At 40.5% G+C, this 12,803-nt stretch overlaps 1 protein-coding gene across 4 annotated transcripts in view; it reads right to left on the bottom strand.

The window, feature by feature from the left end:
* The window catches only part of gria4a (glutamate receptor, ionotropic, AMPA 4a), a 93,624-nt gene that overhangs the window by 49,063 nt on the left and 31,758 nt on the right, over positions 1-12,803 (bottom strand). For all 4 annotated transcript variants that reach the window (XM_046388821.1, XM_046388818.1, XM_046388819.1 and 1 more), the window contains exons 3-6: positions 5,842-6,081; positions 2,711-2,763; positions 2,398-2,529; positions 180-233 (exon numbers count right to left, since the gene is read on the bottom strand). In XM_046388821.1, coding sequence (XP_046244777.1) covers positions 180-233; positions 2,398-2,529; positions 2,711-2,763; positions 5,842-6,081 — 479 coding nt within the window. The remainder of the gene's footprint in view (positions 1-179; positions 234-2,397; positions 2,530-2,710; positions 2,764-5,841; positions 6,082-12,803) is intronic.

Raw genomic sequence — 12,803 nt, 5'->3', positions numbered from 1 at the left:
CACACACATACACACTATTTGGAGACCTCATCTTAATAATTTGCTGCAATGTCCATTTATCTGTCTTATCTCTATGACATATTAAAGAGAAATTGTCCTTGTATAGGCTATTAAAACACCAACACTCTCCTAAACATGTCTTAAAATAACAGCCAATGACAACTCCATAGAGTTCTTACCAGGTTTGCTATGATGTAATGGTAACCTTTCACATGTTTCCCCACACTGACAGCCTGGAAGACAACAAAGAGAGTGGGAGGGAGAAAGAGAAAACATAATTTCTTTACTATCTATTGCAAAGAATGTGTTGTACCAAACCGGGAGACATGTCAGATTATCAAATTTACCAGCCATTGAGTTAACTGACAAGAGAACTTTAATTTAGATTTAGAGAGCAGGGCACGGGAGGCAAACCACAAATAAAGCAAACTCCATCCTATCTGCGGCTCTTGCCTCACCTGGCAGTGGTGGCTGTGGATACATTCTTATGCTGATTAAAAGCAGAGGGAGTGATGAACCTGTGAGGACTTAATTTGTCCTGTGCACCACGCTGGCTCACACTCTGCAGCCTCATGGAACTTTTAAAGAGCTTCGGTAATGTTAGGTCAGGAACCTGTCTATTCCAACTTGAATTAAAAAATAAAATAACACTGTATCCTGTAAGAAGGATGAATTTTTGAGTTGTTTTGGTAATAAGCTTAATGAGGTGCCTATCCAAAAGCGACCAAATTTAACTCCAAAAGAGCTACATTCACAATTTATATGAGAAAAATACAGTTTCATGAAAATTTTTAGTAAGGTAGTAGTACAGATTAGTTTAAAAAAAACATTCCAGTTAAAACATATATGCAAAATGTTTCCTGATGAGGTAGCCAGTGAACATTTGGAAATATATTAAGTACAAACATATATACAGAAACACATTTTCAATGTTTTCAGCTTTCCCTACAGCATCATCGTACTGCAACCAAAACCTGACTAAAATATACTTAAGTTCAGGCAAATGAAAAAGAAAAAAACACATTCTGTGATCTCAAAGTCAAAGGTATGTTACACCACCTTGACTTCAACATCCTTTCTTCTCCACTATCATGCACTTTCAATAAATGCTGCCAGTGAACATAAATTACCACGGCTTTGCACATGTTGTCATTGTTATTTGAGAAGATATAAACATCTTTATATTAACATGGTGCATAAACCTAATTAGTAAATTGTTCACATTTTTCTTCTCATCTCTCTCTCTCTCACCCACACATATCAAGAGCTATATACTGATGCAGACAGATGCACACACACACAGACTGCAGCTGGCAGGGGCAGACAAACAGAGCAGTCTCTGTCTCAGAGCAGGGATGCTAGCCAGTGCCAGCACTGCAGAGCCCACTGTGACGGGTGTGTGTGTTTGTGTCTGTATGTGTCAGTGTACACTTGTGTTTGTCTCTGTCTGTCTGCTCACACACCACAGAAGCCAATTAAGAGACTGTCTGTCTATCTGTCTGAGATGCTGCTACTGGTGTGCGTCTGTAGCTGTATATGTGGTGTGTATGTCTGCTTGCTTGATATTGTGCATCTCCATCTCTCGCTCTCTTTCTGTGTGTGTGTGTGTGTGTGTGTGTGCATGTGTGAGTGTGAGAGAGAGTGTCTGCACTACCAGTCAGAGCTCAACCATCTAGCAAGACAGATAAAGTCATGGATTTGGAAAGGCATAAGGTGTCAGTGTGTGTGTGTACTCATATACTGCATGTGTTTGTGTGCATGTGTCATGGAGGTCTGTATCTGAGTGGACAGTATTGTCAGTTTACTGCAATCACACACTGATATAGACGTTGGGGTAGTCACATTTTTCTCTTCACATTAGGAACTCCTGGGAAACACTCAAAGCTTGTTTTCTTTCCAGACATCAGGAAGCTTTAGCAGTGCTGTTACAACTAGCTGAGTGCAGCAGACAGACACCAGCAAAACTGTTATTGTTAAACAACACAGGATACTATAATTGATAGTGTAATACTAATTCTAATTGCTATAAAGGCTCAGGTTTCATTTCTTTCTATATAGGTGGCCTTAATGTCTTAATGTGGTATGAGGTCAAGTGCTGTGAATATCAGGTCAGTGATCTAAAATGCTGCATCAGCTTCAAGATCAGTGTCAGTCATCAGCTAAGGATTTTTTAAATTTTTTTTAATATCTTGTGATTTACAACTATGGACTGCAGTGTTCAGTACCATACATTTCCATCATGTTAATTAGGTTTTATAAAACAAGTTGAACATAAATATTGTAATATTATGTTACAGGGCTATATTGGGTTAAGCAAGGTAGGTTACATGCCCAATCATTTTGCAGGTTTTAGTATCACCATGTGCTGTAAACTGTTTGGGTGTGTAATAATATTACCTGTTCTAGGATACTCTGTAGTCTCTCAGGCTCCAGGTCAATGACATATTTCCTCTCCTGACGTCGGTCCAGGTCTTCTAACAGCCGGCGATATGCTGCCTCATTGAAACTCTCCACACAGATAGCACTCACCTGGGTTAACATACACATATTCACAGGATATAATGTGTGAATGTGCATACAAACACAAAGAGCATGTAGGAACATGGTCATGCATGCAAACCACAAGCAGGTGAACAACAAAAGAACAACAGAAAAATTAGGGGTTTAAGTGTGTGTGTGTGTGTGTGTGTGTGTGTGTGTGTGTCCTGACCTGCCATCCATTCTGCCCTGCTCTCTCCATAATTGCCTGCAGTATTGCATAACCTAAAACAGAGAGAGGGAAAAAAGAAAAATGTAGAATTAATGCTGTGCTACACAGAAGTCATACATGGGACACAAAATAATTATATTTACCAAATTCTGCATATAAAACTGATGGAAAAAAAAATCAGACCAGTATTTGCTTTTATTTAAGCTCATCTACCACAATGTCTTTGTACAAAATGCCAATGTCTTTTCTTCCATCATGGGGGATAAAACACTTAGTAACTCTAGCAATACTCCTCTCTTGAATGTCACTTTACCAACCTGCACACAGAGCTCATGAGGACAGAAAGTTACATGGGAAAACAATAGAGGCTGCCAGTTTCAATGACAGAGAGATTTCATTGAAATTCTCATTGATTTTTGTCCAGTAGTGAAATCTGACAGCCCTGAACGCAACACAAAGTTCTTTTTCTACATGGCTATCGAGTACATTTTGGAACAGGGTGAGGACGTCTCTCTGTGTGATATCAGATGTGTTTCAAAGTTAATCCTATGAGCAGCAGGTGGAAACATCAGTAACGCTGAATTACTGTACAGTATATTACATTGTGCAGCTGTCAAGATGGGTCAAAACAAGGAGAAAAAACAATAATGAGAGACAACTTAATATCATAATAACAGTCCTTTGTAATATTGGCATACAGCAAGTGTGTGGTTACTCTGCTCGGAGCTGGAATGGGAATTGGGGAAAAAAAACCATAACATAAATATATCTCATAATTTACTCATGGTCAAATGCATGCACAAAGTGAAAATGCACAGGATACATCTGCCTGAAACACAGTGACATGGATAGACACACAAGTGCAGCACAACGTAAAACCACACACAAACATTGCAGAGCAACAGTGCCAACAGTTAAACTGTTTTTTCTACTTCTGTGGAGGCAGCTATTTACTGCTTGAGTAGAAACAAAAAAGCACATCTGAAGCCTCAGTAATAATGGACGTGTATGTGTGGGAATGTGTGTGTGTGTGTGTATTATTGTGGTTTACACTGCACAGAAGTGGCATATGTATGTATGTATGTGTGGTGTGAGGTTGTGCTTTCCCCTCTCCAGCCCCATGAGGGATATTTCAGATGAGGCTGTTCTAAATGAATGTATTTGGTTATAAATTGTTTATGTGTTTTGTTTGTATCATCTTGCTTACATTAATGTAATGTAAAGCACATTTGCACATACATTTATCTACCGTTTGTGAATTGATGCACATTTTAGTACGTGTCTGTATGCATTTGTCTTGGGGCGCAGGTCTGTGGACATATGTTAGTATGTGCGTATGTGTGTGTTTGTGAGTGTGTCTGCAGGCTGTCTGTGGAGCAGAGCAGAACAGAGCAGGGAGCATAAAACAGATCACAGCGTTACTGCCCATTTTCCAGCACATTACCGGCAGCAGGGCCTGATGGGAGCCTATAATGAAGGGCCCTGCCTTGGCCTAGTCATGGGTGAGCACAGCCCAAACTCTATGCATCCATCCTCCGTTCCATTTCTCCCTCCTTTCACCCCCTCCGCTTGTTATTTGCTACTGTATATCCCCCAGAGGTTTGTGATCCTGTCTGTCCCCCTTACTCCTTTTTTCTGTGATCGCTCCCCCTGCCTCCCTCCAGTGCCTGCCTTTTTCCTCCACTATCTCCTCTTCCTGTCTCTTCCCACGTCCTCTCTTTTCAGACACCTGTCTTTCCGACTTCTTCTCTTTTCAGCTGCTCCAGCAGTTCGACTCACCTTACCTGCCTCTCCTGTTTCCCCCTCTCCCCTCCTTGTTTCTCACTCTGCTCCCCCTGGGTACTAACTCAGACAATCCGGACCAGAGGGAGGCTGGCAGTGGCAGAGACATATTATGCACAGCTATACACACACACACACAATGTGCAACTCACTGATTCCCTAACGCACCACTATACCTTGGTCTGGGGACTCTGCGTCATGTTTGACCTGTGTTTCTCTCCCTGTGGCAGGGAATTAGTCTGTGTGTGGGCATGTGTGTGCATGTGTGTGTGAGAGAGATAACGTGCCAAGCATTCCCATGACATGATTAGGGGCCAAAGGCATCAGCTGTCCCTGCTCCACTAAGTTAGGTGCACTGCACGATGGGATGGTTAAATTAAAGGCAGGTGAACGCTGCAAGAGGTGATGCCAAACCCAAGCTCTCGGCTGTAAAGTACCAAACTCCTCCCTCGTTTCTGCAGCTGTATCCTTTCATTAAGAAAGTGCAGATCCAGTAGCACAGCCTTTGTTCTTTTTCTATCAAAACACAAGGCTAAATATGGGAAGGCCAAATAATCTCAGGCAAATAGACTTTTAAAGATATTATAACCTGATGATATTATAATATTGTTCTCAGTGTGCCATGTCAAACGGAATTCAAATTAATGGGTATTTCTTCAAGCAAAAAAAAAAAAAAAGCAAGTTTGGGACCTGATTAAATTTGAAATCTATTTTTATCTTCGATGAATACGTTTTTAATTTAAGCCAAGATAAAGAAGACTGCAGATCTACCCAGTTAGCTCTTGTTAACACTGCAGAGCATATGAATCTCTGGCAGTGCCATAAAAACACAACGCTGCTCCAGTTAACTTTGTTTAGACATTTCAGGGATACCGTGAATGTAGACGGAGTTAGCTGAGTTACGCTACCCCCTACATCACTCTCTGACCTTTTTCTTTAAAACCAACAAGGAAGCAAAACGGATTCGAAAACAGATGAGAACCTGTGAGGCAAATTCTTTGTTACATCATAACAGTGCCATACTGCAGCACTATGATGGCGGAATTTAAAATAACAACATACACTTTAACTCACTGCAGTCACACAGTTCCCTCCCTCAGTCTCTAAACTGAGTGACTAATGATGACTAATGCACTTTTTATGTTGTACTTGATTATAAAAGGAATAATCAACTTCAAGGTCCAACAATAACACTGAGTGAATTGTTGATTTCCCAGGTTGAGACTGCTTTCAAAGCCCTATACGAAACAAAACACACTTCAGTAAAAATACATTTAAGGAAATTGTGTGGCTTTTTTTTTCATTTGATTTTGGAACAGCAGTTAACATATTCATCAGTGTGCATTTACCTCTGTCTGTGTCGTAGAGAAAGACAAATCGGCTCCAGTCGTAGTGGTCCAGCAGTGACAGCAAAGCCCCTCTGATGGACGGTCGGAGCTGCAGAGTGAACTGGCCCTCTCCTTCAGTGGGGAAGCTGGGTGTCACCAGGCTGATGTGCAGGGCCCCACAGAACGATGTCAGCGTGTTCACAGAGCGTTTGTCATAAAGGCCGAAGATGGCAAAGACCCCTCTTGAATACTGAGAACAGACTGATGTGAGGAGAGAGGGAGGTGGTATGGTGGGAATGGAGGGATCCAGATGAGAAGGAGAAAAAGGGTGAATGGAGAAAAATTAGCAAGCACAAATACAGAGTATACTCAGTGAGAGCTTCTCAGAGCTTTGCAATGATTTACCAAATGAACAGATGAATAGAATAAGAGCAATAAGAACGCTAAACAGAGACAGGAGGTCCTTGACTGAATTCACACTGTGCGATCTGGTTACTCATGTCAACCATTTTAATGAGCGACAGCTTCAGCTTGTTTCAGCTAAACCCTCTCACTCCTAATTAGACCCACAACCTGTGCTTTTGGAGTGCAGTGTGTTTGAAAGTGGGACTGGTTTAAATTTTGTTTGACAGAAATAATACTGAGTTTCTGAAAAATAAAAAAAAAACGACTATTTTATCTAGAACAACACGGATTCAGAAACAAAATCCTTCTCTGCCTCCTCATATACAAGTAATTAAAAAGTATAAACACACATACTTGTATGTACATTGGTAGAAATCAGACTACCTCACAAGCCCCTGGCAAGCAATTTCCACAATTTCTGCTCTGACTGGCACAAAATTATTCCCACTAGCCACAACTGGCATGGCTGCTCATACAGTTGTTAAGAAAATTACAGTCAAATAATCCCATCTGCTTGGAGCTTAACATCCATCCATGCAAGCATGCACACACACACACACACACAAGCAGATAGAAAAAACCCTTGACCGAGCCGCGAGCCCACTTTAAATGTGAAGTCATTTTCCACTACAACACTGCAGCTCCGTCTTCAAAACCCCCTGAAGCTTTCAACCGTGACAGAGAAGAGGGTGAAAAGCACTGACGTCCTCCACTATCTCACTTCCAAAAAAAAATCTCCCCCTTGCTTCAGTGTGTCGTTCATCCGAATGGCTCGAACAAAAATGTGTTTGAACAACAATAACAACAACATCAACAAAAAGCTCTTGGGTGCGTGAATCGGAGAATCCTGAATATTTTGACAAATCAACCAAATATGTTCACACAAACATATGCTTCAATTTCTCGAGGATTCGGCGTGTGTATTAATAAAAGTGTGTGTTTTTCTTTTTACGCTCTTTAATGTTTCGTGTTGTCTGCCCTCTTTTCTCTTTCATCCTCTTACTTCGTCCCCTCCTTTCTCTTTTTAGCCCCATTCATCCTTTCAGCTGGATTCTTTCAGGCAGGCATGTTTTGAGCTTGAGCTCTATCCTGCGTCATAATGCACTCTCCACCCTGTAATACGTCACACTGGAGTAAACAGTGAGACAGAAGAGACTGCAGACTTTGCTTTTGGCTACAATGGGTTATCACTCAGTAGGCTTTTATCTCTTTAGCCCTCTTTTGATCTCCTTGTGCATCGCTTCACCTTTCCTCTGTCTTCTGATTTCAAGGTGGACACTGCATCAATCCTCCCTACTTTTGGCTTCCACCATCCACTTTCCTTCACCTCTGCTCTCCCTCTCTTTCTCTAAGACTGCCTCTTCTTTCTGTTCCTCCCTCTCTCCCTCCTCCCGGGACTCTGAGTAATTCCATTATCAGCTATAAGCCTCAGTGGGGGTAAACACTGAGGGAGATGCAGCTTTGACGGTTCAGCTTGTGGCAATTAAACAAAGCCGAGGCCTCTGCACCCAGGAGGCGATAAGGCAGGGATTTAGTCTTCGATTATGACAGGAGCTAAATGTCTTCAATTCAGAGAGCTAGCGTACCACGTAGCTTGCGTCATTCAGCAGGAGCTGAGTCATGACATCTTCAAAGTCAATGGACTTAGCGTCTTTCATGATGATTTTTATGGCATTTCCAGGTTTTGTTTGATACTCTAGACCACATAACAACATGAACAACATGTTTATAGAGATGGAAATGTGTGGCATCAACTACGAAATGACTGATGTACTATATTTTACTTTGATGCCAGTACCCGAAATGCAAAGTACTAAATCACTGAAGTTGTTCAGTGAAGATAATGGGCACAAGATAAGAGAATGATCCTGAATGTTCAAGTTGCATACAAAATGACTTGAAACTTGACTTGAGACTTGCTGTGGACTCGAGATGTGAGACTTGTGAACGGTCTGTATTTGATGTTTTCTGGTGTGTCTTGTGTGCACAGCCACAGATGACACTGCAATTACAACATCATGGCGAGCACACTTATAACTTCTGGCTATAGCCATCACTAGATGCAACATCTGCAGTAACACAATAAATGGTGCTGGATATTCGCATCAAACTTCATCAGACCCCTGAAAACACAGTGGATAATGTGAAGATTAACGTTAGTGCATGTTTAATTTAGTATTTAATGTTAGCTTGCACGGGCGGCCCTTCTATGTGGAGTTTGCATGTTCTCCCTGTGCCTGCGTGGGTTTTCTCCGGGAACTCCGGCTCCACGATGCCCCACGATGTGAGTGTGTGCGTGAGTGGTTGTCTGTCTTTGTGTGTTGGCCCTGCGATTGACCGGCGACCAGTCCAGGGTGAACCCCGCCTCTCACCCATAGTCAGCTGGGATAGGCTCCAGCTCCCCCGCGACCCTGACAGATAAGCGGTATAGAAAATGGATGGATGGATGTTAGCTTGCAACTAGCTTTGTAGCGAAGGAGGTTAATTTGATTATATTAAGGTTTGTTGAATATTTTTGAAAAGATGAGTGACTGTCTGTTTCTTGCCACACTTGTTCACATAGAGCGCTGGCTGTGGTTTTCTCCTTGTTCGTCTCCCTGCTCTTTCAGTGTTCAGTGGTTTTTTTCTGTGGGATCTCCCATTTTTCTATATGACTCACTGTGTACTGAGTGTTTTTTCAGAGTGATTGATATCGGGTGATTTGTGCGCTCTTCCTTTTGCCTGTCGGCACATTGAGAGCTGCCTTTTCCCTTCTCTGCTCCTCACTGGACTGTTGCAGTGCGTAACCTTTGGCTCAGTAGACTTTATTTATTCTCACTTTTCAGCTAGTCCTCATACCTACAAGGAGAGCATTAAATATTCCACTGTGCCACACAAATGGAATGCATATCATGTTCTGTAATGCACAGTTACACTTGCAAAATTTCATGTTAGCTTGTTTAAAGTGATCATATACCAAAAAAAAAAAAAAAAGAAACAAGAACTAACCAATGTACTGTATGGCAATTTAGGATACCAGAAAGTTCTTTTCAGTATAAAAACATTTTCATTTTGATACCATAACAAAAGGAAAAAGTCCAGGGAAACAGGGAAACTGGGAAACAGTTTGGTGCAGTCTGCCAACCGATGGATTTTTGTAGAAAGTTGAATAAAACTACTTGTCTAGATGCAGTTTATGGCATCGCTGTCTGCAAAGTGTATTTTTCACCCTTCTCCTGGGTACTCATCAAATTTCAAAGAAATATAGATACCAAGACATCTGCAACCATATGCACAAACAAGCACAAGCCTTGTGCATAACAAGAGCTCTACGTATGTCTCATTGTTCATTCATGTACTTGTTCTGATTTTCTCTCGTATCTTTCACCTCCTCACTCTCTTATTCCCTTATTTTCTATCTATTGTCTTCTGATCCTGGCTTTGCCTCTCTGACTTCAGTCTTCCTTTCGTTCTCCAGTGTTTCGTTTTCTGATGTATGTCTCGATGAGCTTGTTTCTCTGCAAACCCCTCCACCATCACCACCACCACCTCTGCCGCAAGGCTGGAATGTGCCAGACAGTGGCGTCATTGTAATAAAAAGCGCGCTAAGCTTGCTTCATAAAGCTTTAATGAGAGGAAGGGACCAGCGGCATGGTGCATCATCACAACAGTAAAAGCATCGGACACGATAGGTCTCCTGGGACTCCCTCTACCTCTTGTTGACCCCCCCCTCGCTTGTTCTCTCAGCATCTCCATATGTTCGATTTTTTGTGTACAATCTCATGTCTTTCGGGGTTCTTAATTGCTCTCTCTGTCTGTCAAACCTGCCTCTTTCTCTTTGCAGACCTCTTCATAAATCTTTTCAAAAAGTTCCTCCTTCATCTGCATTACTCCATAAAGAATATCAAACCTCAGCATCCTCACATCCTCCAATGCAGCCATCCCTGCCTCTCTCTTTGATAAATTTCATTTGTGTCCCTGTGCATTTGGAAAGCCCACTCAATCATGCGTGTACACTGCACATCACTTTATTTCTTGTTCTCTGAATTCAAATTTGTCCAATTTGCATAACAGGAAGGAAAATATATTGCTTAAGCAGTGCATTTCTTTGCAAGTTAATATCTTTGCTTTTCTTTTTGTTTTCTGTGCGTTTGCTCTTTCCTGAATTTGCCCTCCCTCCCTTTTTTTTTTTTTTTTTTTTTTAATATTTTTATACTTCTACCTCTACTGATTTCATTGTTTCTGCACAACAGCATGACATGAAATCTAATACACACACAGACACACATAGTCACTATACAGTCACAAAAAAGAACAAGGACAAACCACTATCTTCCACCCCACGCATACAACTTTCAAAAACTTCATCCATTAGTCTAAATAACAACCATCTAGCCGCAGAGACAGACAGTCATAGAAACACCGCAAGAATACAGTGAGCTCTCATTACATGCAGGTAAAGGCCAAGATAAAGGAAGCACCTGAGTAAATGAGGAATACAAACTAGTTTAAAAGCCATATTGTGTATTTTTCCTGGCATTGCCTGGGGTTACCTACAGTGCAGCACAGTGATACCTACAGCGTGAAGGGAAGTGAATGCCAGTAATAAGCTTTTATGAGCTATATAATTAGAGAAAAATCTACTGCCCAATGCCTTACGCTGACATTTCGCATTTAAGTCATTTTAAGTGGTTGCCTTGAGAGAGGTAACTCCTGTTCCTATTCTGTTTTGGCTCTGCAGATGTTACAGAGAAGTGGAGTGGAGCCTCCTGCAGCAAGCAACAGAGTTTCTGTAATGACTGAAGCTGTAATCCAGGCTGACACAACTAGTTCAGAGTGTAGGGGACTGCTGATCAGTTAATATACTGAAAATGTGCAAAGAATAAGATGGTTAAAAACAAACTGAAGAGCAGTTGGCAGAGGAATGAGCGAGTATTGAGATAACTTAGTGTTGTTTAAAATTCACCCTGATTTGGTCTTACAGGTTTGTTAATTAGACTGATAAATGTTTAGGAATAATTTTTATGTTATATTTTATTTATATTTATTTTACATTTCGGGCACTTATTCCATTTCCAAAAGTAAATCAATAAACCAATGATGCTCAGCATTTTTTTATTTCTATTGCATTCAATTGTAATAATATGACAGCAACATTATGAACTTGACAAAGGGTTTTCCACTTATCAGAAGGTTGGTGGTTCGATCTCTAGCTCCTCCGGTCTGTATGTCAAAGTGTCCTTGAGCAAGACACTGACCCTTGAATTGCTCCTGATGCTATGCCATCAGTGTGTAATTACGTGCAAATGTTTAGATTAAGGCGTTCTGAAGGACAGCAGCCTCTGCCATCAGTGTTTAAATGTGACAGCAGTGTAAAAGTTCTTTAAAAAGGGTGCTATATAAGTTACAATCCATTCACTTTCAGCTCTCCAAAACAGTGACACTGTAAAAGCAGACAAAAGACAGGAAATACAGCATGGTGCATGTAATTCATGTACAATAAAACTGGATATTGTACTGGATAATGGATAGCGCTTCAAATGGCATTTATAATTACAGTGTTTTCTTTCCTTTGTGCACTGTATGAATACCTTTTTGAAGGACTATGTGATTTGCAAAATGCAGTTTACTGCATCTTTAAAGACTGATTAAATGACTGATTGCTGTGAGGGACCCAACTTAATATAACAGAATTAAAAACATAGCAAGTGTGTTCTCTATAAAACATGTTGATATACAGTAAAAGTTCCTTCTGTTACAGAGGAACATTTTAAAGACTAGACACAAGACAAAATCTGGAGATCAATAGTGTCTGGCAGAGAACACAATCACTGTATGGATTTCATATTTGTTCCTTTACACTGCAACATATATTATGGCATAATAGAGCAGCTTCTCAAAAAAAAATAACACTGTCACCTCAGAAGTTAGAAGAAATTGTGTCAGATATGATGTGAAATAATGTTACATGGTGTTTTAACAAAAGAATCACTAGAAGAAGAAGAACATCTACCCTAATGGCATTATTAAAATAACTCCTTGTTATTTACTTTTGTTTTTCAATACATCTTTTCATTAGAATGAAAATAATCTGGCACAATACCTTGCATTACATCCATCCCCAGACGAACATGGACTGATTATTTTTAACCCAGACATCAACTTCTCATCTATCCTAATGCTATGACGACAAGTTAAAAGCCTGAGGATCAATATTCTTTGAGAGCGCGTGCTTGGTTATTTTATTACATTGACAGAAATGAGAAGGCAAACAGAAGAGCTTTACAAGCAGGTACCAACTATTTTCAGCCAAAACTACAAATCGAGAATTATGAATGACTTCTGAAAAATGAAATTACCCTGTTGTTTCCTTTTTAGAGGCATATGCTAACTATAACTTATGTTTATACTTACTTAAAAATATGGATATGCCTAATACATGTTTTATATCTAGCTTAATAAAATCGGTTTATCATGCAAAACATGGCAACACGCAGTGTTCAGTTGCTGAGACATTAACATTGACACAAAGTCTCAAGTGTGCTCATCAGCAGCATCATGAAGAGAGGATAAAAGTTAAAGTTTAATGATGAATAGAC

The sequence above is a fragment of the Scatophagus argus genome, chromosome 5, assembly GCF_020382885.2.
Source record: "Scatophagus argus isolate fScaArg1 chromosome 5, fScaArg1.pri, whole genome shotgun sequence".
Lineage (NCBI taxonomy): Eukaryota > Metazoa > Chordata > Actinopteri > Scatophagidae > Scatophagus > Scatophagus argus.
This window is presented reverse-complemented; position numbering and strand designations above follow the sequence as displayed.